The sequence below is a fragment of the Scatophagus argus genome, chromosome 4 (assembly GCF_020382885.2).
Source record: "Scatophagus argus isolate fScaArg1 chromosome 4, fScaArg1.pri, whole genome shotgun sequence".
Taxonomy (NCBI): Eukaryota; Metazoa; Chordata; class Actinopteri; family Scatophagidae; genus Scatophagus; species Scatophagus argus.
Window position 1 is genome coordinate 25,218,103 of NC_058496.1, and position 26,311 is coordinate 25,244,413.

A 26,311-nucleotide genomic window follows, 5' to 3' on the forward strand; every position below is an offset into this window, starting at 1 on the left:
ACAGACCCCATCACTATCTGCAGTGCAGTCCTACAGAGTACAATAACACACCTGCCGTCAATCTCAGCAACCCTTCATCAGCAGTTTGACAACAGTGTGTAAATTACTGCCAGCAGCACAGCTCTCACACACTGTCAGCAACACACTAATAGAAATCAACACAGCTGACAAACATGTAAGCAGCAATCCTACACTGCATACACCCAACTATAAGCTTGAAGAAAGCAAACATCTTAACTGAAGTATAGTGAATAATGGCTTTTCGTACAGTAAGTCGATACAGAAATAAATGACACAGAAATAATACCAGAGTTTGTACCTTCACAGTTCAAACTACCGTATAATGCATGCTGAATTTGAAGCTTGACTGCTTATAGTTGCAGTGTTTATATGATGTATTGGCTGGATATGCATCTTCAGCCACAAACAGAAATTCAGTTTTTTTGTGGGTTTCCCGTGGAATGTTTTTGAAATATGCATGGTTTGTATTATCGAAACAAAATCAGACTATAAAATAAATACGGTTATATTCTTTGCGAGTCAGCCTCTGGAAATTACATCTATTATTCAAGCCTTTACAAACATTAGGAACTGCTGGCCAAATCTAACAATAATTAGTCCTCATCAATAGTAGATAAAAAAACCCCAAAAAACTATGGCATATACAGTTGTAGCAACAATATAGGTTTTGTATAATTTTGATCATAATTGGATAAACTTAAAGAAACATTTCAACATTTTTAAGAAAGTCCCTGCACACACATCAACTCTCTCAGCAACCCAGGTATGATTTCCTTCTATAATTCAATGTTAACAGGCTGCAGGAAGCATGGTCTTAGAATTAAAAAAAATAATAATAATCTTATTGCTAAAATGTACATGTAAGCACTTAAGCACAGACAGTAGGAGCAATCCAAAAGTACTGAGCCTGCATGACATTATGCCACAATAAATTACTGTTGTTGTTATGGAAATTCCTCCATCACGTTGCCATGCAGCATTGTTATTGAACGCTGCTATCTGAGTGGATAATGCTGACTGCGCTCGTCACTCAACCAAAACATGTCAGAAAAATACACTTGGGGAAGCAAGGACACTTGGCGAAGGGCTGTTGACGCCTCCGCCGATTGTGCCTCCTCAGGCCCCGGCAATCATGAAGCACTTAGTGTACCAAACACCCACAGAGGGAGGAAGAGTACAAGGGAGTAGGGTGTGAGAGAAAGAAGAGTGAGAGAAAAAAAAAGAGTGGCACATTCTGTCTCATTTTTTTTTAGATTTCTACAGCCAGATTTTCACACAGATTTATAGCGGACAAGAAGCTATCTGCCAAAAGCTCCCTCTACCCTGGCAATAAAAAAAAAAGGCCACTACAAAGAGAAAGCCCTGCACTGTCACCTGCCTCCAACAGTCCGGCCAAGACTACAGTGCACAGTTGTCAGGAAGCAGTTTAGTATTTTAGCTATATGTTCCCACTCTAATCCTCTCTTTACAATTTCCCTTCCAATATTTGACAAGTAAATAAAGGATTAAGATTACAACACTGCCAGCTTCAGAGGAGCTTCAAAAGGAAAAAAAAATAAGGAAACAGCAAACAACATCAGGGAATGTCAGCCCAAAAAGCATCACCCTTTTCTGACCTATAACCATTATATTTTCCTTAGGCTGATCAGTGTTGTCTTAGGCTATGTCCGTATTTTGCGGATAAATCTGAAGATGTTGTTTCAGATACCTGTTGTTATGTTTGTACTACAGCTGCAACAATTAGCTGATTGGTCGATTTTTTTAAAGCAACATTTAAGGATCACAGCTTCTAGCTTTACTTGTCTGATGCGATCCTATATATATATATGCATCTGTGCAAAACAGTTGGTGATGGACATTAAGAGGGAAGTTCTATTGATGGAGCTTCTCAATCAGCATTGCAAGGTCACAGTGAATAAATTTGGACGGCACAACACAGCTATAGTGGCAACTTCCTCCATTATGGACCCTCTAGTTCTGTTTCCTCAAAAGCACAATCAAGATGGATTTTTAATAGCGCTAATCTGCATGTCAGAGTTCACCAAAGCAGATCCAGAAAAGCATCACACAAATTTTCAGTTCCATGAGTGAATGCAGACTATAGATGTGATAAAGCCCAAAGCAACATTAAGATTGCTTGTGATTCCTCTAAATGTACCTAAAAGCACCTATTTTGCATTTCAATGAAATGTACCTCAATTTAGTCCCTGATATAGCACTGAAATGATTAGCTGACTATTGCTGACTAAAGAAAAACAAAAAAAAAAAAAAAAAACAATTAGCAACTATGTTGGTAATCATGCCAATGCCTAAGCCATTTTTCAAGCAAAAATGCAAAACACTTATCAGTGACAATTTCCAAAATGTGCGTATTTGCTTCCATTTGTCATGTATCTTCTTTGTAAATTAAATATCTTTGGCCTCTGGATTACTGATCAGAGTAAACAAGCAATTCAAATTATTTTCTGACAAACTGAACTGAACTAGGCTGAGTACAGTGAAATATGTCTCTTTAAGGAAGTGACTTGTATCACAACTGAGCCAGAGACATGAAGCAGACAATGTAAAAGGAAGAGAAAGCCAACGATGAGGGCTTTCTCATGCTAACGATACTTGCACCCCCATTCAGTCTGGCTTCACCCTATTGTGGTTCCAACCTGTCAGTGAGGCCTCCTTCGTGTAGTAAGATGGGACTGAAACATTACTGTACACACAATAATATGTGTGTACATATACAAACACAGACACACGAGATTCAACAATCTATATTCAAATGGCTGAACACCTGTTACATGCATGCCTAGCTGGGTGAGGTCACAATAAGCCAATGAGTGAACTGTGCATGTTATCATCCCTCAAAGAATAATCACTATAGCGACAAATGTGCAGCTGTAATGGTATAGACAGCTAAGGTGATGAGAATGCTTATGCCTAATGAATCTATGTTTGGCCTATAAGTTCAAAAAGTGTTGTTTGGTTAGCAAAGGTGCTAAAATACCTCTCCTTCTTTATCCATTCTCCACACAAACACACAACATGTTCAACATGTAACTTCTTATGCTAACCACATAAACTGGAAAAGTAGGAAAGACAAACCATGCTGGCAACTAATCAAGTGACATGCCAAACAAACCAGAACGCCAACAAAAGCAAGCATCTTGCTCTGACTATCCTTCAACTCATTCTTGTGCTGTCAAACTTTCCACTGCTGAAAGTTCACGCAGAGGAAAAGTGTAATCTGTGAAGCCATGTGATTTGGTGTGAAAATACTGTTGGGGATGAGAAAGGAAAACACAAACGACTTCCTTCTTGATTATCCACCATCTGTGCAGTTCTGAAGATATCCTGCGACACTGCCACACATGATTTTTTCTCTTCCCCACAACTACTTGTCCAGTCAGTGCAGCACTCTAGAATCCTTACGATGGTTTTATTAATTTCCAGGGAACACCCTTATTCTACTTTACAAAAACAAGTACCATGATGCATATGAATTGAAGGAAAAGGCTTGCGATGAATGAAAAAATGAAAAAAATGAAATGTAAAACTGTTAGTCTCTTGCCTTCAGGATTTGAAATGTCCAAAGGTACAAAAAAAAGAATGATCACAGACACCTGAAAATGTCCTGTCCTCTGGTATTGTGTAATTGCTCTTATTCCCTCTGATAATCAAACAGGCAAGCGATGTTTTGTACATACAAATTCACACAATACACTAAAAAGATAACTATTTAACACAACTACATCTCACCATCAGTTCAAAATTTTGTGAATTACCAAAGTCATTTCACACTCGCCTTCTTTTGCTCCATGAACGCCTAAATTCAACCATTATTTTAAAGCATCTGCTAGGTGTCAGGTTGAGCATGCTCTGACAAAGACAGCAGCAAATCATAACAGGATTGCTTCATGGTGAGGAAGCTGAGTAGGAGTCACATCTCTACGGTTGGGAAACACACAGCACAGACTAAATCTCAGCAATGCCATTAATTAGAGGGTGGTTAGAGTAATACAGTCCAGGGGTGGGGTAAACAACATGGCTTTCAAATGAAAAATCTAGGTAGAGAAAACATTTAGTGCTCAGCCTTTTCTTCCACAACTAACAAGAAATTGTCCTGGAGCAATTCACTTTAAATTCACCATTACTTTATCGTGAACAGGGGTGTTTCAAGATGCTAATGTGTAAAACTGTGTGAAGCAATACAATAAGAAAGTATAAAGTAGTCTTTCCAAGTCTGGAAGTGTGCTTCTGGATGGTGTGTCTGATAATAAAATATTTTGTGTGTGATGAGGTTTTGACAATTGTTAACGCTAACATACTGATGTTTATAATGCACTTTCTTGTCTTTACTAAGCTACACAGCAAGACAGCTTGGGAAATTCAAATCAGCTTAATGATGTAGTCAGTAAAACACAGCTTGTAAAAGGGATGACAAAAATCTTGCCATAAGAATGTATCAAAATTTGCAGTTCTTGCAAATTTGTTCTCAACATGTACAAGGGTTGAGAATATTAATATTAAGAATGAATCTGCCCTATCTCATGAAAATCAAAGAGACTATACTAACAGGTAACAATAACATAGCTAAAAAGTGCATCAGGAAGACAACTCCATATTTAGAGTAATGACATGTAGCCTGTAGGAATCAAACTCTACTGTTATTTCCAAAGCTCTCCCGTATGCACAATAACAGAGGGCAAAGTGAGCCCACCCTTTGTTAACAACACCAGCTGCACATACATACAAACAAGGGGAAAATGGCAGCGGTTCAACTGAGCTCTTTTGCTTTGGTGAGGTAGTGGAGGAAAGCAAAACCCAACACTGCCATGAAAATCAAACACCCTTTCCCTGGTAGAGTTTCTCTATCCGAGAGCTGAGACACTGCTCTAGAATCGAGCTAGGAGCTAAGTTAACAGAAGGTAATATGGTGGATTCCCTGTGTATGATAGACCCTGTTTGCACTAACCAAAGCTTGCTGGAAAACCCCTTTCATCCTCAAGGGATGCTGTGGGAGAGCACTGACTTGCATGAATGCTGCTGAATAAGTGCAAAGTTGGAGCAGAAATAATGAGCAGACAGGAAAGAAAAACCCTTCCCAGGAATCACTGACAAACACAGGCAGAGAGGCTGTTTTTCAAGAGCAGCTCTCCCCCTCAACCCTGTGCAGTGCAAAACCCCAGATACTCTGCAGGATCAAATTGCTCAGTTCCCTTTGTTGGGCTTGAAGCACAGACAAGGCTTCCCACTTTTGGCCTACTTGTTTCTCTAAAGCAAGTGGAGGGGAGGGGATGATAGGAAAGGAGCTGGTTTGGAAAGGAGAGGAGATGTTTGCTGGTGTCTATCAAAGCTGCCTGGGTGTGTGACAGTGCCTTGCATTACCTAACACTGCTGGCTGGAGTGTTTATCTGTGGAAAGATACTGCAGTGGTTAACAGATTTACCACTGCAAGTATGACACAGTTCATCAACTGGTTTCTCAGGTTTACTATATACAGTCCTGTCTGTTGAATGTAAACACATGGGAACACAGGTCCATATACAAAGGACAAAGTAACCGACGCTGCTTCTTAAAACAGACCTGTTCTCGGTCAATTTACATACAAACAGCTATACATGAGCCAGGCCAGCTATACAGGAGCACTGGTTCAACCAGAGCAAACATGGCAAATTAGATCTTTGGATCAAATCTTTTAAAGTACTCTTTCAAAGCTCCAGCTATGGACAGGCCTTGATCATGCAGCACAAAAGCTGGAAACACCAGAGACTTGCAGCTGCTAAATAGATGTAATATAGATCTGAAATGGTCAAATAATTCATTAGGTAACTGACAGAATATTAATTGAAGAAACAATTATAACTTTTCAGGTCATTTTCAGGTCATCAGTGCCAAGGACTGGGTGCTTTGCTTTATATTTTGTCATAGTAAACATTATTGTCTTTGGATTTTAGACTGTTGGTCAAACAAGAGACTTTTTTCCTCCATGTGCTAAAATGATTGATAACTCAGGATTTGCTTTAACATTGTAAAAAAAAAAAAAAAAAAAGATGTGCGGGGAGGGTGCACTCTCATAAAAATAAGACAGCTTGAAAGCACAGAGTTGCTATAACAGAGTCTTGTGTCCACAAGACTGCCCAGTGGACGGCAGTGAGCTGTCAACTCACTGCAGCCTCAGTTGGCTGATAATAGTTAGAGGTTGGTGCTTAGACTGGGAGTGTGGCCTTGTCACAACGAGGCAGCACTGGAATGAACAATGTGCAGTGTAATGAGCAGCAGAAAGGCCTTGTAAACAAAAATCAGTGAAGTATAAGGGCAGGGTGAGGAACACATTTGATGCTAACAAGCACACAATATACGGTGTGGTCAGTGTATATGACAGTCTAGATGGAACTGGCAGCTGCATGACTTCTTCTATATTTCTACCGTGAAAGTTCCATGGGAAATACAGAAACACCCAGAGGCAGAAGCAGCTGTAGCTCTTTACTTGACTGTAATAACTGTACAAACCCAAAAGCAGGGAAGTCCAAATGATGTTTCTTTGGACAAGATCCCAATCTGAGCCTTTTAATATTGGGTATTTCTTAATATAGAGTTCAATCCAGCAATTATATTTACCTAAACATTGATTGAATATTTATCTGACACACTGAAATAACAACTGTATACTACTAAACTGTGTAAACACCAAATTTCTTGATCCAAATATTGGAGGTCCTGGTTCAGACTATGTTTATAAGTTTATAAGATTAAGTTTAAGCAATGATTGGAATAAAAGTTTTTAAATCTGTGGAATAGTTGTTGTCTATAGCACTGTAGAGCCTGACTGTTGTACAATATAAGTGGTGCTGCAGTTGACAAAGCACAGTAGAGCTGTAGAGCATCTGATCTGGTTTATTTTAGTCAACATCGATCCACTAAAGGCTGGGCCCAGCACTGATCCTTAGGGACAAATCAGGACATCCCTAACTGGACATTTACTTGCCAACCAAGTTAGCACTGATATCATTTTGTTTTCTATAAAGCTTGACTTCCTCTAACACTCAAGTATTGAGGAAGCATTTGCTGACTACACCAGTTAGACCAGGTAAAACTTATTACCTCGAGTCGATAGAAGTAGCTACTTACACCTCCCAGGTAACTGGGCAAAATCAAATGTGCCAGACACTTAGCACAAAAAACACAAAATATTGATGCATAGTAATGTACAATGTCATGCTGATGGGAATTCGGGCCTTAATTTTATTGGTATGCCATAATGAAATCCACCAATCACAAGCACCAGTTTTTGAATTACAATTTTACTAAAGCAAATGTATGAAAGGTGCATTCCTTATTTATTTGTGACACAAGATTACTTCATCATTAGACGTGGACACAGGGTTGTGTCAAAAAGGCAGCTTCCTCACTGGAAATGAGGTGATAAAAAGCTCAGTCTGAACCTCGAGTCACCAATGCAGGGTGTCTGGCACATCTTGGACTGACAGCAGCTGAAGATGACACACGTACAGCTACTTTTCTCTCTCTCTCACACACACACACACGCGCGCATACACACCTGCCTAGAAAATCTGTATTTTTCCTGCGGGAGAGCTGATATCAGCACATGCTCCAGCTGGCTTTAGGATCTTGGAGGCAGGGAGGTATTTTCTTGATATCTTTATAGCTCTGCACTCCTTATACTAAAATGCAGAGAATAAACCTGGTGTTTTACCAACAGAAGCATTTTTATTCCCAGGCCGGCGGTGCATGACCGAGTCCTCTCGAGCTCATGCTTGACTGAACAGTGTTAGGTGTAAATCATTTACTGCAGATCTGATATGTAAAAAGAGATTTAACTGTAAAAGGAAAGTATGATACTTGCCCTTCTGATCTTTAGCCTCAATTCTGCCATAATTCATCTATACATCACAGCCTGTCAAATAGAGCTTACACTTACTGGCATATAATGCAATGTATATCATGACATTTTAAGACCACCACTTCCCCACACTGTAAAAACATATCTCGCACAATGGATAAGGATAAAGTAAAAGCTATACTCTCATTGTCTACACAGCATAAAATACTGTGTAGTACACATCGATTCCGTGAGATAATGGCATAAAACACACAAATTCTTTTTCCTGCAGCACTTAAAAAAACAATATTCGAGCTTTAAGTAGATCCCCCTAAGTTATAGCAGCTGCCAAGTCAGAACCGCATCAGTTTTTTCAAAGCAAATACCAACCCTGCTAGCATGGCTACATCACAGTTCAGTTGTCATCTCACTGATTACAGCTGACTGGTTTGCAGCCTCTAAAGGAGAAAAAACAGTGCAACAATAATGTAAAGTATTTGGTTCCTGAAAAGATCACCGTTTCATCGCCACTATATTACACAAGAAAAAGAAAAGAATGACTGACAGGTATTCAGTTCAGTAAATCAGTAAATATGGCGTACTACATTGTGTATTATTGCCCTTCCACTACTGCAAGCCAGGTATTGATCGGTTCTGTGTACTACTACTGTGAAATAGGAGAGGGTGCTGAAAAGCTGAAAAGTGTTAAATACAATAGCAGAAAGGCAAGTGGTGCTGCAGGAAGGTGCACACTGCACACACAAAGCTTTTCTGTCAAATCTGATACTGATGCACATGGAGTGATGGAGGATGACCGGGGGAGGGGGGCACGACACAATGAGTGTGATCTCACCTCCAGTTTGCTCTCCTTTGTGAACCACAGAGAAAGTCTGCTTTGTTAAAGTTTTTTTTTGTATTTTTGGTCATGTTGGTTTATGCCGTTACAAGACATAGGCGAGACAATTTTTTAGGCCACTTGTGAGCAGCAGAAACACACTGTGAACATAAAACTGACTTTTTTAAATGTCAGTCAATGATAATTTTTTAAATGGTGTGGTCTGGTGAACTTGTTTTTGTTAGGAAAAAAGCAGGTAGTGCACATGGGATTTTAGAGCCATACTGATTATTGACAAAAATAATGAAACATGCAAGCATTTTAGCATCTGCTTAACTGTCTTTACCTACCAATGTTTTTTTGCACCCCAGTGTGGATATCCCTGTGATAATCTCATAAAATACCTTACACTCCTATTTCACATCTGCATACTAAATCTGCTCTAGAGTCTGACATACGTTCTGGAGATGGTGTATTGAAAGGGATTTGATGTCATTAAATACAGGACTCGGTTTCAGGTTAGATAACGCAGTCATCAGTTAGTCTCGATGCACATCAGCTTTGCCACAAAGCAGCTTTTATGTAGCCCAGTGATTGGCTGATGGGATCAGTCATCACCACGTCAGAAAGAGAAAGAGCAGTCAGGTACAAGAGGATTTTCATAGGTCTCAAAAAGACCATATGATCACAGAGTAAACCCTGGTTAAGTAAGCAGAATACACATTTGACATCTGATCCCATAATCAGAATTTCCTTATATATTAAAGCCCAGTGCCCTGGTAAGTGGAATAAATGGGGAGATACAGTGTAATGATGGCATTGTGTAACTTTTCTTTTCGACTGAAGTGCTTGAATGTGTCCACTCACATTCTACAGTACAACAACAGTCAGTTTCTGCAAATCAATCTGTTTGCTCCAAAGAACACTAGTGATCTCACTACTGCTTATTGAAAAAGACGTAAAGTAGTTTTATGAGAGGACGGATGGAAACTGTAAACACTCTGGTGAACTGAAGTCGAGTTTCAAGGTTTTTATACACCTCTAACAATGTGAAGCGCAAAAGTGGATGTAAAATACTCATCATATAGTGTATACCACAGCTTTAACAGGCAAAAGTGACACAGTAATGAATGTTCACTCATAAACTGAAATGTATAAGTGTACTCTCTTTAATTAGCACTTGGAGACTGAGGCCAGTAGTTGTTAGTTTGTTGCCTTTTCACTTTGCAGAAAATGGCATTGATTCATTTAGTGTTTCCATGCTTATAGAAGAACAACTGTCCAAAATGTAATGGAAAACACAGCAGCTGAAAGCTTTTATGGATTTGGCGATGAACCCGAGGTATGAACAGGACTGCCAAGTGTTCCAAAGAAGAACAGCTTTCTGATAAATCCTGGATGTGCTGTGCAATGGTGTATTTGCTTTTCAAATCAGAGATTAATATTTCATGAAGATGAAACTCATCTTTGCTGCATCTCTGCCAAATTGCTTGGCACTCAGGAGAGCAAAATCTTTAGAAAGCTTTTTAACTTTGATATTTGGTCTCTTGCTTATTTTAAATTGAATTCTTAAACAACTCAATCCACCTCAATTTAACAACAGCAAGAGCTTTTTTTTTTTTAAACATTAAACCCTGGTCAAAATTTGGGTCATCTTCCATCCACATCTTCACATGAAAAGAAACCAACAATCTTTGTTTTTGTGCGAGATGACCGATCACTTCAATTACAGTTCTTTTTCTCTAGTTAATTAAATCGTCTTTGGCTCATAGGGGATGAATACTGTCCTAGTGCACTGCACACCATTCTTTGTCAGTGCTCAAATGTATGAGATCTGTATCCTCTAGAGCTGGAGATGATACAGCTTAGAGCACTTCCTCTTTATTTGACACTAACAGGGTGTTTACGTGCTAAAGGAAATAGTAAGGGTAGATGAGAGAGCAGATAAAAACAGAACAGAAACTACACACTGCTGACCAAGTATAAAAATAAATCTAATTCCTCGCAGTCTGTGCTCTTCTAAGAGGACATCTGAGTGCTACTTTTTAATATTCTCAACTGAAAAAGACAGTTATTTAACATACCATTAAGACCAAGACTCTAATTAATTGATTATCTGATCCAACTGCATTTCCAGCAAAAATGCCAAACAATCATTCACACATGGTAAAAGATAACATACAACAACATACAAAACACAGCAAATACAAAACTATCTTCTTTTCATCAGTTTTTTCCATCACATTTCACATCAGTTTTGCATGACTAATTTCTATAGGAAGCTGAGTCATGTTTAGAAAAGAGCATCAAACTAACTGTTACTCTTGTCAGTTCACCCAGTGACAGAAGTCAAAAGCATGTTGCCTTTGCAGCAGGGTACCAACCAAAGGATATGAGGCTTTCTGCTGTCCGATATGATTTAGTGTGAAAACTCCCTGGTGAGGCCAAGCTTTTCATTAGCATGGAGCGAAGTGTGGGAGGGTGGCTCTGAGTGCTCCCTGCCCACTCAGCTGTAGTGTGGGCCACAAACTGCACCAGCCACAAAACATTATGCAACCACCATGCCATTGTGTACAGCTGAAGGGTAACCACAGCAACAGGATTCAGAGACTGAGCAGAGGAACTGGTACCGGTTGGAGGAAGGAAGAGTGTAGTAGAAAATCCTGGGTGGCTATGAATACTGTTTGTGCACAGATATGAATTTTTTCCAGGATGTCCTGATGGAGTTGAGCCCAAACCCTATTCAAGTTATTTAATATTAATAATACCATGGCCAAGGACACTGCTACATTCTGGTTGGTTAAACTATCTTTGAGCTTCCCTGGGAGATCTTGATTCCTATAGAACAACCTTATATTTGCACAGTATTAAAAATGAGAGGTGTTGATTGGGAACACACAAACATCATAGAAACGCAGTAATCAATCACATGGAAGTCTTTTAGCACAGCCTGCAAAGAAGCATAGCAAGTTTAACATGAAACATGTAGCCATAAATCAACTGCAAATCTATCTGCAAATATTTTGATTATTGGTTGTTTTAGTATTTATTTTAAACAAACATCCCAATAATTAATTGACTTCAGCCTCAGAAGAAAAAATACAAAAAGAAATCATAGATGGAAAAGACATGGTATCAATAGGTATGGTCAGTCTAATGAGAGTAACAGGGATATGAACTTGCAGGTCTCAAAGATTTCTCTCACACTGAAGGATTTATATAGATTCACTACTGATAAAACCAAAGTTTGACCTTATTTTCTCATTAAAAATGACTTTTGGTTTGTTGTCCATGCATTTCTTTGGGATTTTAGATATAAAATATGAATGAAAAAAAAAATCTTAATTACTGATCTGTAAAATGATCGGTCTCCAGCTAAAAACAGCACCAGCTTTATTTCATAATATTTACTCCAAATATCTGAATGGCTGACTCATTAATTTGAAAGATAAATCTTAGTTCCAAGACCTCCAACATGGCTGGGACAATTTACAGTTTACAGCTAAAAAGACAGTTTAATGATCTAACAGCCAAACGTAAACTCATGTGGGACCATTCACAGTTGCAGCTCCAAAAAAAACTATAAGTGACAGCACTGATAGACACATTACAAACAGAAAGCTAAATAAGCAGCAGCCACTGTTTGCCCTTGTCTGGTAGCCACAGTGAAAAGCCATTCAACATGTCACAGGAATGTCAGTCACCTCCCCCAGCTGCAAGGTTTTAAGGCAGCACCAACAATGGACATATTGTGTCTGGAGGTAAGGAGAGGGGAAAGGTTTTCCTTAGCATCTTCACAGTTATGATCGACAGCCACCATGGTTCCCAAACAATGTCACAGCCAAGAGCTTAGAGAAGAATTCTGTTATTATGATCTCAGAGATAAGTTTTGGTATCATTCATTAGTACACAGGTATGAACTGAAACATTCTTCCCTCTATATGGATATGAAGATAATCATTCTTGTACTCTCTCATGATCTATGTGCATTTACAGAGACTGATCCAGACAAACGTAACAAACAATGGTTATAACTGTGCTACTTCTTCTAACAATGCTCACAGACAATCAACTAATCATGCAGGGATAATTGGGAAAGCCTGATAAAACCACTAAACAATGGAATGAGTTCAACTGTGAAGCACTCCATTATTGTCCGTGCTGATTCTAAGGCTTACAATGGTTCATAATTTATGCAAATATTCAGTATCTGACTATGTCCATGAAAAAAATGAATAATAAATTCATAAATGACCAGGATTTGGTAATTATCTGTATCATTAGTTGATTGAAGTCCATGTAAATATTCTTGAAAGGATTGATTAGAATCTTTTTAGACAGAGTGAGGCACACATCACTGCAGATTTCACACACTGCTGGCAATGAAGTCAAGGAGCAAAATCATTTAGTCACCTCGTAGCTGGACAGCATTATTCTAATTTGGCTCAAATGAGGTTAGTGCACAGTGGTGCAGTGGTTCGCACTGTCGCCTCACAGTGAGAGGGTTTCAGGTTCGAATCCCTTTGAAGCATTTCTGTGCGGAGTTTGCTTGTACTCCCTGTGCCCCTAGGTGTGAGTGATTAGCAGTAAACAGAAAGTACAGGCGAGGCCAATGACACTGTCATTAGTTTTGCAGGTATGTGGTTGTGTAGTGGACAAATTAAATCTTTGACCTGATGATAAAGGCACCAAGGTTATTAAATTTCAGCCTGTGGAGGACATGACTGACTGTACTGAATGCCAATTCAATCCAACAGTTACTGAGATATTTCACTCAAAAGCCAAATGTCAATCTTGTGGTGGTGCAAGAGGAAAGGTCAGGGGATCACCGAAGTCAGCAGGATTCAGTGTCCACAAGAGAACATTGTACAAATATTTCATGTTAAGTCCATCCAATGTTCAATCAAAATAGTGAACCAATCCACTGACACTGCTGATAAAACTATCAATACAATACTATTCATCTAATAATAACTGTAAACATGTGTCTTGGCTTCTATGGACTGCACAATACTAACCACAACATTAATTCGCGATGAATGCGATAATTTGCAATGTGAGTTTGGCATTTGTTTGACAGCCCTCAAAACATGGAAAAGCTTTGTGTTCACCTGTCTTCTATAGACACTAATGTGACTAAAAAAGACAGATAAACACAGAAATCAATTTGATATCAGGGTGTGCATACAAATTGAGGGTGGTGCAAGGCTGTTGTTCCAACAACCAAGCAGATGGTGGCAGGAGGTGAGGAGGGGACTACTGGTGCATCAGCTGGTCAATCTATCATCTCCTGTTTTATTTTTACGCTTGCTCTTTAAAACAGGGCCCCTATATGTCTGGTGAAACTGACATTCAGCATGTTTCAAAGTGGTTAACTCAGGCAAAGTCAGCAGGTATGCAGACTGGTTTTGTAGGTTTTGCAAAGAGGCTATTTGCTGGTGTTACTGTGTTTTTATGAGACAGTCATCCATGAAGTGACAAGTCTGCAGAAGATTATATCAATTCCAAATGACATCTGCGCTTTACGATTTGTGGCAATGATTGCAAGATCAACAAAGCTAAAGGTCCTCACCCCCAGTCTGGCATTAATTAAAACTGAACTAAGTTTTGAAAGCCCCTGCCCCTTTCTTTTGATGATCTCAAGGACGAAACCCATAACAGACAACACAAAGGGCTGATCTTCAAGGAACGCACCTTCAAGAGGACCAAACATACCAGACTATATGAGTGTGAATATTGCCAAGGCAACTAAGAATGACAACAAAGATCCACCTAGAAACAAGCAACACAAAATGTTTTAGCAGAAACTGCGTGAGGACTAAAAGGACCAGAAAACAAGAAAATGGTCAGTGTGTAAAAATGAACGCACTTTATACCTCGGTGTATAGGAAATATGTAGGTACTCCTCCCTGCTGTTGTTAATAATCAAACAAAGACATGGCAAACAAAATATGACGTGGGACAGCAGAACCATGTAGTACAGGATATTCAGCTTTTAGGTCGAAAGCTGCATATGTCTTAATGTCTCGACTACTTGACTACTGCTGTGCTGCCATTTTGTGTTTAACATCCCATAACAAACCCATATGGATTTTATGCAGACAGGTGCACATACAGAACACATAAACGAATGACTAATGGTCAGCTACCAATCAAAAACAGCGCACAGCAAAGCACATTCTCTAATTGTTTATAATTATGTAGTCAGTACTTTAAAAGTGCCCCATCACTGAAACTGTTTCATGTTTGCAAGTAAATATAGCTTCATATTCTTATTCTTCATATTCTTCATATAAATTGTTAGATCTTCCAAAAAAAAAACCAAACAAAAAAAAACAAAAACACAATGAACAGAGTGTTACATAATGACCCAACATCTTTTGAATGTAATGCAAAACGTATACATCAGGCCTTTCAAACAGAATAAATTTCTCACCTACAATTTCAGATATTCTGGGCTGTCGTTTACGGTTACTGGATTACTACTACTATTGCAGTCATCATTGCTGTTAGCTGCAGGGGAAAGCTCATGTGACAGAGTATTAGCAAGAGTGCAAAAGTCATACAAGGAGGATGAAGGAGAGAAAAGAGGAAAGTTGTCTTTTCCCTGATCATTAAGACCCTCGGTTTATATGCTTGACTGCCTACAGATCCCTCCTAACTGACCACAAAGGACTGTAGCTCCATCGTCACCCCTAATACACACACACACACACACAGAGGCTGACACCCCTGCCATTCACCCGCTAACACAGTTGGCAAGGATCCAATTATCCTTCATTGACTGCAGAGATTAATTGAAAATAACTCATTACGCTCCTTGAGGACATTCCAAATGAGTCAGATTTCAATTTGACTCATAAGCTGACCGCAATTTGAAGACACTTGTCTGGATTGATCACAAGGCTTAAGACATCCAGGCAGAGAGGAAAACGTCGGCTTTCAAGACATAGAGCTAGAAAAGGAAGAACATCTGACTTCAAACATGACTCCTATAAGAACACCGTCTGCCAGTAAATCTGGCACAGTTTTCTTTTCTTACTTTTCTTTTTCTGGCACTTCTCTCTTATATGATGATCTCTAAGTCATAGGAATATCATCATGCCTCTCTGACGCATACAGTCCTTACTACTGCTAAATAATGTTGGCAATACAGACTGAATCTTACTTGGCTTTTGCTCTCAGTGTTGTAGATAAGTCAGCTAAATGACTAAAATGTAAATACAGGAAGGCGGCAGCCAAAGAATCATATGTCTTTATCATTGAGTTCCTTCCATATTATCAGTTTTCTGTTTGACCTATTGATCCCACGTCTGATGCCAACGACAAACATTGTGCATTGTTGAAAAACCATGTGTTAGTCAACTCCCTGGTTGTTCAGTAATGTCACCACTCATGGCTTTTGATTTCAAATGCATCACTGCGAAGTTAAAGATTGCTATGGGATTTTGCCTGACACAGTAACTTAATAGACAAGTTTTCATGAAGTGGGTAAGTGGGCACAGGTTAAATCACTATTGCATTATACTCTTATCATCACCTTTGGGTCTGGGCAATGTTATATATACTATGAGATAGTCACATTGTGAAAACTGTCTATAAAACTACCTCAGATCAGGTGTTAGAAACATCAGTTATTATAAGGTTTTATCATTAAGTGACTGAATAACCTGAAACTATAGCTCTCTCATCCTTAGACTCAAAAAGTGGCAATGCTGCATTTATGTGACAGCACAGCCGCTCCCTGGGGTTGGGGGGGTGGGTTAGGGTGGGTGAGTGAGTGGCAGGCCTCATCAAGGCCACTCCTGCTACCCAGACTGCCCCTCCACCCAATAACCCAGGGTAGGGGGTAAATCTGGGTCAGATGCTGGAGCACAGTCTGGATGGAGTGTATGCATGCCATTAGCTGGGGCTAGTGTATTCTGAAAAAGGATGTCGCACTTTGATGTACTGAATATTCAGTAGATTTATTTTTAATGGTATGCATAAAGACTAGCAGTTTCTTGAGGGGAAGAAAAAAATTCTAAATTATATCATCATTTAATACAGGAGCCAATGTGCATGTCTTGCATATAATCCTATTTTGTATTCACAGGAATTTGTTTTGGGGGTGATTTTTGCCAAGGAATAACCAAAATTCACTTCCAGTTAAATGCTTTCTTTAATGTTCATCTGCATCACAAAATCCCTACTGAAAAGCACTGACCCTTTCTCCTCTACGAATGGTAAACACACACACACACACACACACACACGTAATACACAGAAGGAGGGCCAATTGGTGGAGAGCCACAAAGCAGTCACATTAATGCAGACTAATGACAGAGGCTGAGCACTGCAAAGTGTAAAACTGCCCTGTGGAGCACATAAAACACACACACACACACACACACACAACATGCCTTCCAAAGTCAGTTCATGTCTTAGTTCATCTTTCTCTCTTCCAGTCAGCCAGAAAGTGGCTGAGTCAATGAGTCTCCAAACGGATGACAACATGAAAACTGAAGTGAAAAACCCTGAACTTGACTCATATGACAGCAACAATAATCCTGCTCTGCCTGTTTTTCACGCAGACTAGGATGCTGACATATTTTACAAAAGAAGAACCCAGCAGAGGTAATCACGAATTATTGGATGCCAATATAAAGGTTTGCTTAAATTCGAGGCTATCACAGGCCCGGTAAGAAGGTTCAGATATCAGCCAGTCAGTGCTATCTATGGCTGATGTGATGGGGATTTCTCTTCTGTTAACAGTAATGGAAAAATACTCCTGATTGCACAGACTGTACAGTGTCCATGATGTCCCCACCCAGAAACAACAGGAGAAATGCACCTGAGAATAGCCTGGCTACATTAAAATCTAATAATTACAGCTTTAGTGCTTTTCTGTTTTAAAAGTACTCATGGCAATAAAACTCTAAACAAAAGTAATCACTGAATACTCGTCTTCGTTCGAATGAAACTGGTTTTATATGTCTTTCTTGGGATGGCAACTAATGATTATTTCTGTTATCGCTTAATTTACTGACTATTATTTCAATAAATTGCAACGAAACCCTTCACACACTTCAGCAGTGCTTCTTCCTTCACTTAAGCATCATTTTGAAGTCCTTTGCAATGCCAGTATGTGTTGCCTTCAGTAATTCCCAGCTGAACTCAGGCATGAAGTGAGATTTTTCTGCCAATCTGTGGGACAATTAGAGAGATTAACTGAGCACAGATGTGGCAAGTGCTTGATTTTAAAGAGGAAAAGGTTTGGAGGAGACCAGCAGCAGAAGCAATTTTTATCCTTTAAGTCATGACCAGGATACAGACTAACTGGCCATTTTTGAACACAGTGCAACAGGGAGAATTGGTTGACTGATGCATTTTCTCACATTTTCTTCAGTGCACCTCAGCGAGACCTGACAGCTAACCCTCTGTGGCTCCTGTAAGTGTCTGGATGACAGTTCGTTTTGCATTTCTAATAATGCCAGCTGTCCAGGTTGTCTCTGCACCTCTGTAAGATCTGTAAAAATCTGGCTAGTGATCCCACAAATAAACACTCCGCACTAGCAAGGCTGAGAAAGGTCCAGGTCATAAGGTAGATAAATCAAGTCTGATGAATAAATCATTCTGGATGGTGACTTGAAAGGTTTTTGCAGTGGCTTTAAACACACTTCTGAAACAGGATCAGACTGCATACCTCACCCCAAAATGAGCTTTACACATTTCTGGCCGAATTCTGCAGCTGCATTGCTTTTTCCACGCTCTCCTCCTCATTATATGGCTTGCATGCTCACTGTGGCAGAGGTTAGATGTTTGACTCCACCAGCCTTCGGGTCTGCCATGCATGCACACCAAAGCAGGCAGTGTCAGTTAAAGGATAAAGTCACTGCTTGGGTGATTTCCCATTTTACGAAACAAAATGGGCCTCATTCCAATTCAAGCCAGAGTCAGACCTTGAGCACAGTCAGATCAAAAGCTTCTCTGTCTTTAAGCGTTCAAGGCAATATGGCGCAGGTCATGTTGCTGTAATCTAGCTGCTGAAAAGATGGACACAACAGATTTCATCAAATACAAACTCCAGCTTATCCAAAATTCACCCAAGTTTTAAAAAAAGTTTGAAAAGATCACTGGAAAAAAAAATTGCAAACACATCATAAGGACATTCATAAGGATTGGGCCTGAAAAAAGACTTTCATATACATCTAAACATCCCTTAATATCTCTACTGAATATTTTTACAATTATTCAATTAATAGTTTAGGTTATGAAAAGTCAAAAATTGTAAAAAATGCTCATCACAAATTCCCAGTCTCCAAGATAACATCTTCACATTGCTTTTTTGCTTTTGTCTAACCAACAAACCCAAGACTCTTCACTTATTATCAGAAATGACAAAGGAAAGCAGCAAAATAAATAGTTTAATATATTTTTTTAATATTTTTATGTATTTCCTTGATAAATGACCGAAGCGACTGAAGAATTATCCAAATGCTTGGCAACTAATTTTCGTTTGATCAACTAATCAATTAATCAAATAACCATTACAGCTCTGTAAAGCAGGAACTATAGTTGTTCTCTGGAACCCTGAACAATTTGAACGTATTAATACAGACAAAAACTTTGCATCGGCAGAGCATAGTTGTACTGTGAGAGAAATAAAGAGATGCTGACTTGACATGTCAGATGCTCAAAAAAGTGCTGCTAACCTCAGAGAAACCTCCCCCAGACAAATTTTTTATCAGCAGTAGATATTATCAGTTGGTATAAGAAGCAATAGGCTGCTGATGAATATCAGCTGTACTTGTACATATAGAGATTTGTAGATTAACCAGGCTATGATGAATTTGTACATAATTCGTCTGTCTCACAAAGAAAAGAATTCTTTCCAAAACAGACTTGTGCAATACTCCAACCGAGTCTTTCTCCATTGGGAAACACTCAAAATACCATCCTCCATGGATGCCTTCATTACAGAGCTGAGGTATTTTTTTAACAAGAAAAAAGCAAATGCTTAACATATTTTAACAATCCAAATGTTAAAGAATTTGGAACTGTCACACTACAAGGGTCGATAACCCCCTCCTTGAACTACAATAGAGAGTGCATCCTGTTGTTGGAGCGATGACCAAATGAGACTTTCACACTCACGTTACCTACAGCCAGGAATTCAATCCCATTACGCAAAGCTCCCCGATCGTCTTTATTACCAAAGAGGCATAGTGAAGTGGCAAGAGCAACTTCAGTTCTCCCCCACTGTGCTCGAAGGTGAGCACTAGCAGGAGCATTACCAGACAAGCTGTCGACAGCAGAAAACAACTAGTCGATTATTACCAACCCGGAGTAAATGTATCTCATTGAAAATCAGAAAACACAGAGATTTATTTTCTCAACACCATCTGAACCCCTGTGGGGCAAATGCACCTTAGCTTGTGTTATTTCTACCTTCACCTTTACATTACATAGATTTGTTTTTTTATTTATGCAGCTGCAAATTTAAGCCGTGTCTTAGCTTCATATTTAACAGGATAGCACAGTAAACCAAGAATATCACTCTCTCTTTGGTCTTAAAGTGACCACCCTGCATTGTCATTTATGCAACTTTCCAGACAAAAACAACCCTGTCTTGTCAAAATGCTTGGTCTGTATTAAGCCTCCATCCCTATTGTCAAGCGTTCACCTTTGACCAAACACAGTCTGGATGAAATGAAACCAGGATGTGCCACAGTGTAAACCTATTCCCTGTAGAGACACCGTCACCCCCCTCCTACAATAAATCTCCAGGAACAGGCACCAACAGTAACAGACGCTAACCTCTTCATCACTGACAACAATGCATTATGGACTGCATTAATCAGAGCCTATCAGATGCACTCACAGTTGTGTGTGTGTGTATGTGTGTGTGTGTGTGTGTGTGTGGGGGGGGGGGGGGGGGTCCGCATGTCTTGCAAACTACTCACTGGCTGAGTATGTGTGTATGGATGATGGTTTGAGTGAGAGTGCGCATTAGTGTAAGTGTTTATTTAAACACAACAGCATGCAGTGTTGTGGGTGCAGCATGGCATGAAAACATATTAGGACTATGATATGAACACTTTGGTTAGGTGCGTTAAAATACTGCACCCCCCAAAAAAATTAAAATAAGGTATTTTCCCTCCCTCCTCTCACAATTTTGCTCTGAAAAGCGGAAGTTCATACGCATTAGAAATAAGGATAATAAGCTCTCAGTAGAACTTACCTCCCCAGCTCGTCCCCAGTTTCGTAAAATTCCTCAACATTTTCCTGGTTGAAAACAGTCATGTTGTCCAGGGACCTCCTCCCTTTTCCCCCGACCACTGGCATGTCCTCCGAAACGGCACCCCGGCTCTTCACAGCGGCACCATCCCTACCAGCAGTCTCCGGTCTGGACAGGGTTACAGCCAACAATCCTCCTCATGGTAGAGCTTCCAAACGAAGTGAAAACGATCAACAGGAGTTGGGGGGTGAAAATGAAACAATTATACCTTGACTACGAAACCTGACTGCAGCTGTTAGGGGAAAGGTGGGCGTTCAGTCAACAAAAGGAGACCTAACTGACTGAGCAATGAACCTGTACGTCCAGGGCGACGTCACGACTCCTGGAGCTGATCTTTGCTGCCAGCTCCACTATCTCTATTATTTTCCCGGGCAACCGTTTGAATTATTGGGCTATAACAGCTGCCAATTTAAAGATAATAGCAATATGACCATAACTATATCACCACCGACTGGTCAGGAATGCAAATACTCCCCCCACGAAAGCTTGGTGTAGCCATGGGAAACACGCTAGCCTGTTCCTCCTCCTTTTAGTCCAGAAAGAAAAACGACTGCTGACTAGTCACCTCGTTAGCCTATCTCCTTTAAATAATGACCTAAAGGGAACGGACAGGTGTTTAACCCAGTTTAACTCTGAATAAAGGAGTCACAACCATAAAAATCTACATTAAAAGCCAAACGGGTAGGTTTTTTCTGAATTAAAACCATTACTCGCCCCTGTATATTCCTCTGCAGTATGAAATATTCAGAATCGTGAACATTAACGTTAGCTAACATTAGTGTGTTTGCGCGAGCGTTACTGGCTTTTTTCTGGATCCTACAACAGAAACAAATTGCATGAATATACTGAAAAGTATCTTACAGCTTGCCGGTGTGTGTCCCGTTGCCAAATGTAGCGGAGATTTCATGCGTTTTGTGGGAGCCTGTAACCCCTGCTTGGCTCACGGAAGACAAAATGCTGGTTTGAACGGGAGAAATCAGCGTTAACAATGTAAGGCAGTCTGGTGCTGGTGTTGCATTTAGAGTATATGGGAAATTTGGTAATAAACGTTGGAGCAACTCAAGTTGGGTAGAGAACGAAGCTTGGACAGTTCGCGTTTTAAAAAAACGTTAACACCAGACAATCACAAACACAAAATCAAGAGAGCAGTTGCGTTCTGCCATATTAAAACAAAAAGAAACGGGGATGTATCTGACCCCAGAAATTTTAGAAAGGCTGTATTTTTCAACGAGAAAGCCGGAATTACCGTTTTTTACGTGCCCTAAATGCAGCATCGGTGTGTGTCAATTGGAGAAACCCATTCGCCCGCAAGAGGGCAGCAACGTTCTTATTTTAAACAGCCCTTTTACCATCAAAATGTTAATTGTAATGCAGTGTTGATCATTTGAGATTATCATAAGAGCGGTGTTACAGAACTGGTAATGTAAATAAGTTCATGTGTTGTCAAGTTTTTCACCTCTCTTTTCTTCTCTTCTCTGATTCTTAACATCACATTTCTGCAAATGCATATATGGGCCAAGTTTTTCTTTCTCGGACTAAACTTGATGATAGTTCGGTAGGAAATTATTACCCCAAATATCTGAGACTAAGTGGTTTACAGAGAAAGCATCAGTTTATCTGTTGTGCTGTTTTACTGGGGCCCGTCTCAGCATGCACTGGAGAAGAGGCAGGTTACGTCCTGGTCAATTTACTAAAAAAACTTTACAAATTAGAGCAGGAGGGCCCCTGACAACCTTTCACTCTCTGAGACTCATTATGACTTTGATTTGTATTGTTCATGCTCAGTCAAGGTGAAGCGTATAACAATGTAACCATCATATCTGATCTGGTCTGCTCCCCTTCAGATGGCACACTGTAAAGATGTGAACTCTATTGTAGTGTCTAGAGCTGTAACTGTAATAAGTATTTTGATCACTGATTAAGATTGTTTAGTTTATAAAAAGTCAGAAAATTGTCAGAAATACCTCATGATAGGTTCTCAGAGCCTAATGTGATGACCAGTGGGGGAAGAGGTGCTCAGATGTTTTATTCCAGAGGAGTACAAGTCCTGCACTGAAAATGTAACTTTAGTAAAAGTATTGTTAGCAGTATGTGCTTGAAATATTAAAGCTAACAGTGGTCATAAATCTGACAAATAGCTTCTGTGAGTGTTGAACTATTTCAGTTATTGACCTGTTATTGTAGAATTGTTAGTGTAGGGCACCAAACACACTCAGCGCTGAAGGAGCTGTGATGCTGAGATTCATGCCAAGCTTTTAAAGTTGGAATCACTTGTCCATCCACTTTAGTGAAGCAGCTGGACCACATAATTTTATGCTTAGTAAAGGAAGCTGAGAAGGCGCCAAATCAAATGATTTGTGCCGTCACAGGCAGGAGAGGTTTTCAGCCGTGCTGGCAGAATTCGTTCTGTTGACCACTTTGATACAGAGTGATTATATCTCAGCAGTTACTGAGTTCAAATCCGTCTCACTTGGTGATCCCAGGTGATGTTTCCTCTAGCGCCACCAGCAGGTCAAAGTCTTCCCTCATTCTGTGAAATATCCCAGCTTCATTACTCAATGTATTGCTGTAAAGTTTGGCGCACACGTTTATTTACCACTCATGATGAAATGTAATAACTTTGGTGATTCCATGACTTTACATGAAGGAAATCGTCATGTCAAAAATTTCTTGAATTTATCTAATACTTTGATTTCTGAAAAAACATCTGCAAAGCTAATGACATTGAGTTCAAATGAATAAAATCAAAGATCAGCTGAGCTGCACACTCTCTGGCTGACGGATGATTTAAATGTCTCTGTAAATTCCTGATGAGCTCAGACAACCTGCTGCTAAGCTCTGATCTTTGTGCCAGCTCTGCAGAGAGAACAGCAGATGAATCAAGTACTTTACTGTAAAACTTTAAATGAATAATATCCATTTGATGTATTTATAAACTCTTCACATTTGGAGGAGTCAATTTCTCTTGTATCATTTTATTTAATTCTAACTTTGCAGTGGATGTGTAGGTCTTGGTCCTTGTCATAGACTGCACAGTTTGGTCTAAAACAACCTTTGCACTAATGTTCCTTTCATTTGAATCTACTTCATGGTCACAAATGTGCACTTTTGGCCCTGAGATGGAACATGCAACAGCCTTTATGCCCCAGACTGTTAGCATGATGACCAGTTCAGTGTAGTCTCATAAATCATATTATGTTAGATATTGCACACATTTCTACTTGTGTATGTAAAAAATAAAGAGGTCTTGTGCTGTTTGAGCCATAATTAATCCCCACAGTTGTTGTGTGACAGCACAATGAGATTTTTTTCAGTATTACACAATAACTGGAAACATCAGGCTGCTGTTGTGTGGTTTGGCAGGGATATCACTGTTGTGGTGTAAAGGATTATTACGCCATCTGCTGGTGACGAGTTACACACATGTCAAACAGCAGTTACTCAGTCATGTTGTGCTGCTGTCAGATAAATGCAAAGATTATGCTTTACAAACAGTACAGTGTCTCACCCTCTGTCCATTTTGTACCTTGTCAATCTGCTACAAAACAACTTAAGTCTCAATCAATATTAAATTATCTTCTTTTTTCCCTCTAACATGCAGTGAATCTCTCTCTCTCTCTCTATATATATATATACACATACATACACACACTTTTTACATTTTTTTATTTACTTTATTAATCCCAAGATGGGATTAATAAAGTAATAACTAATAAGTAATTACTTCTCTGCATTTAACCCATCACTGATTGAAACATATGATTAATTTCCCTAAGAATAAACTTCAACTAGTCATATCACTTCACTTAAAACATATTTTTTCCTTCTTCCAACCCCCGTTAGAGATGAACATATGGATTCAAGGCCTCCGGCAGCAGCAGGTTCACGCTGACTTGCTTCACAGATTTACATTTGCCAGACCTTTGTGCTCAGTACCTGCCAGTCATATGACATGCAAACCAGTTCCAATGAAATGATGTGTTTACTGACCGAAAGGTTTTATGAATATTACTACACTCATAACAGAGAAACTCCAGAAACACAAGGAATTAGAAAATTGTTTATATTTTAGTTATTTTTATTGCAACAAAAACTTTTTAAAGTAGAAAATTATACAAAATGCTTAACAGGGACAGCAGTCATCAAAATCACTAGATTTCATTTATAATATTTTAGAAGTAGATATCGAAAAATCCCTTATATATATACAGTTTTAGACATCAGGGCTACACTGCATACAATGATAGTAATATATTGATAAATATCTAAAGTTTCATTATGGCTACAATGTATTTCGCAGAGTACCAAAGATACTGGCAAAGACTTGCAATACATTAGTAGACTGTTTTGGGGACAGCCTTGATGAATTAATTCTGCATTAATACTGGAAACAAAGCACTGCTGAACGTGATTTAGAGGTTAATTTGACCAAATTTGCAAAATGCAACCTGCAATTTGTAACGTCAGCTCATTTCCTCTTGCTCATTATAACACATTTCACATGAAAACGCATGAGACAGTTGGTCCTCATATATGAGCATACAAGAGCCCTGCACATTTATCTGCTATTTGCTGTCACCATCTGTCATCTGCACTAGCAAACTGCCTTTGTGAAACAGGCCCAAGTATAACGAAAGCATTAACATCCGACCCAAACCAGACTATTCCTTAAAACGGTGAAAAAACAGAGCAATACACGATTTTGCAAAAATTTTACAAACATGCAGTAAATGTGTCTTCTGCATATTCAAGAGCTGCAGTACTTCCACAAAGAAAACTTTGCAGTAAATAATAACTTTGCTGTCAGTGGTGCAAACAGGTTTCACCACACTGACCTCCAGCATCCGATCGTGTTTGATGAGCAACAACGTTACTTCAAAGTAAACTACAGCCAACAGACAAAACCTTAACAAAAATCTTTGGTTCACCAGCAGGGTTGGGGTTAGTGCATTCAGGTCTGGGCAATTGCATCACTGAATTGCATCATGATAAACAGATGTTCAGATACAAACACTCCAGCTGATTTACGATGTCAAGGCATCCTCCAGCCATATAAAGTGAATAAAGTCAGTAATGAGACTTGGACAAGTCATGTGGTGTCAAAACAGTCAAAATATTCTCATTGTGCATTTATCCATCCATTTCCGTTTGGTCTGCTCTTTAAACCTCCACGGAGCACATAATAAATTAAGTTTGATCCCTCAGACCTACAGATATATAGCTTTAACTCTCAGATGGTACTGAAACAACAAACATTTAAACAAAAAAACACCTGATTGTATTTAGTATGTTGGCTTCCTTAACATAGCTAGTCCTTTACTGGGTGGTGTAAAACTTATTT

General features: G+C 39.3%; 1 protein-coding gene across 2 annotated transcripts in view; it reads right to left on the reverse strand.

Annotated features, from left to right (window-relative positions):
- dapk1 (death-associated protein kinase 1) overlaps positions 1–21,989 on the reverse strand; it is a 66,258-nt gene extending 44,269 nt beyond the window's left edge. For both annotated transcript variants that reach the window (XR_006843134.1, XM_046385990.1), the window contains exons 1-2: positions 21,832–21,989; positions 20,914–21,118 (exon numbers count right to left, since the gene is read on the reverse strand). Coding sequence is in view for 1 of the 2 variants with exons in the window: in XM_046385990.1 (XP_046241946.1) it covers positions 20,914–21,017 (104 nt within the window). In the remaining variant the exon portion in view is untranslated. The remainder of the gene's footprint in view (positions 1–20,913; positions 21,119–21,831) is intronic.
- Between the last annotated feature and the right edge of the window lie 4,322 nt (positions 21,990–26,311).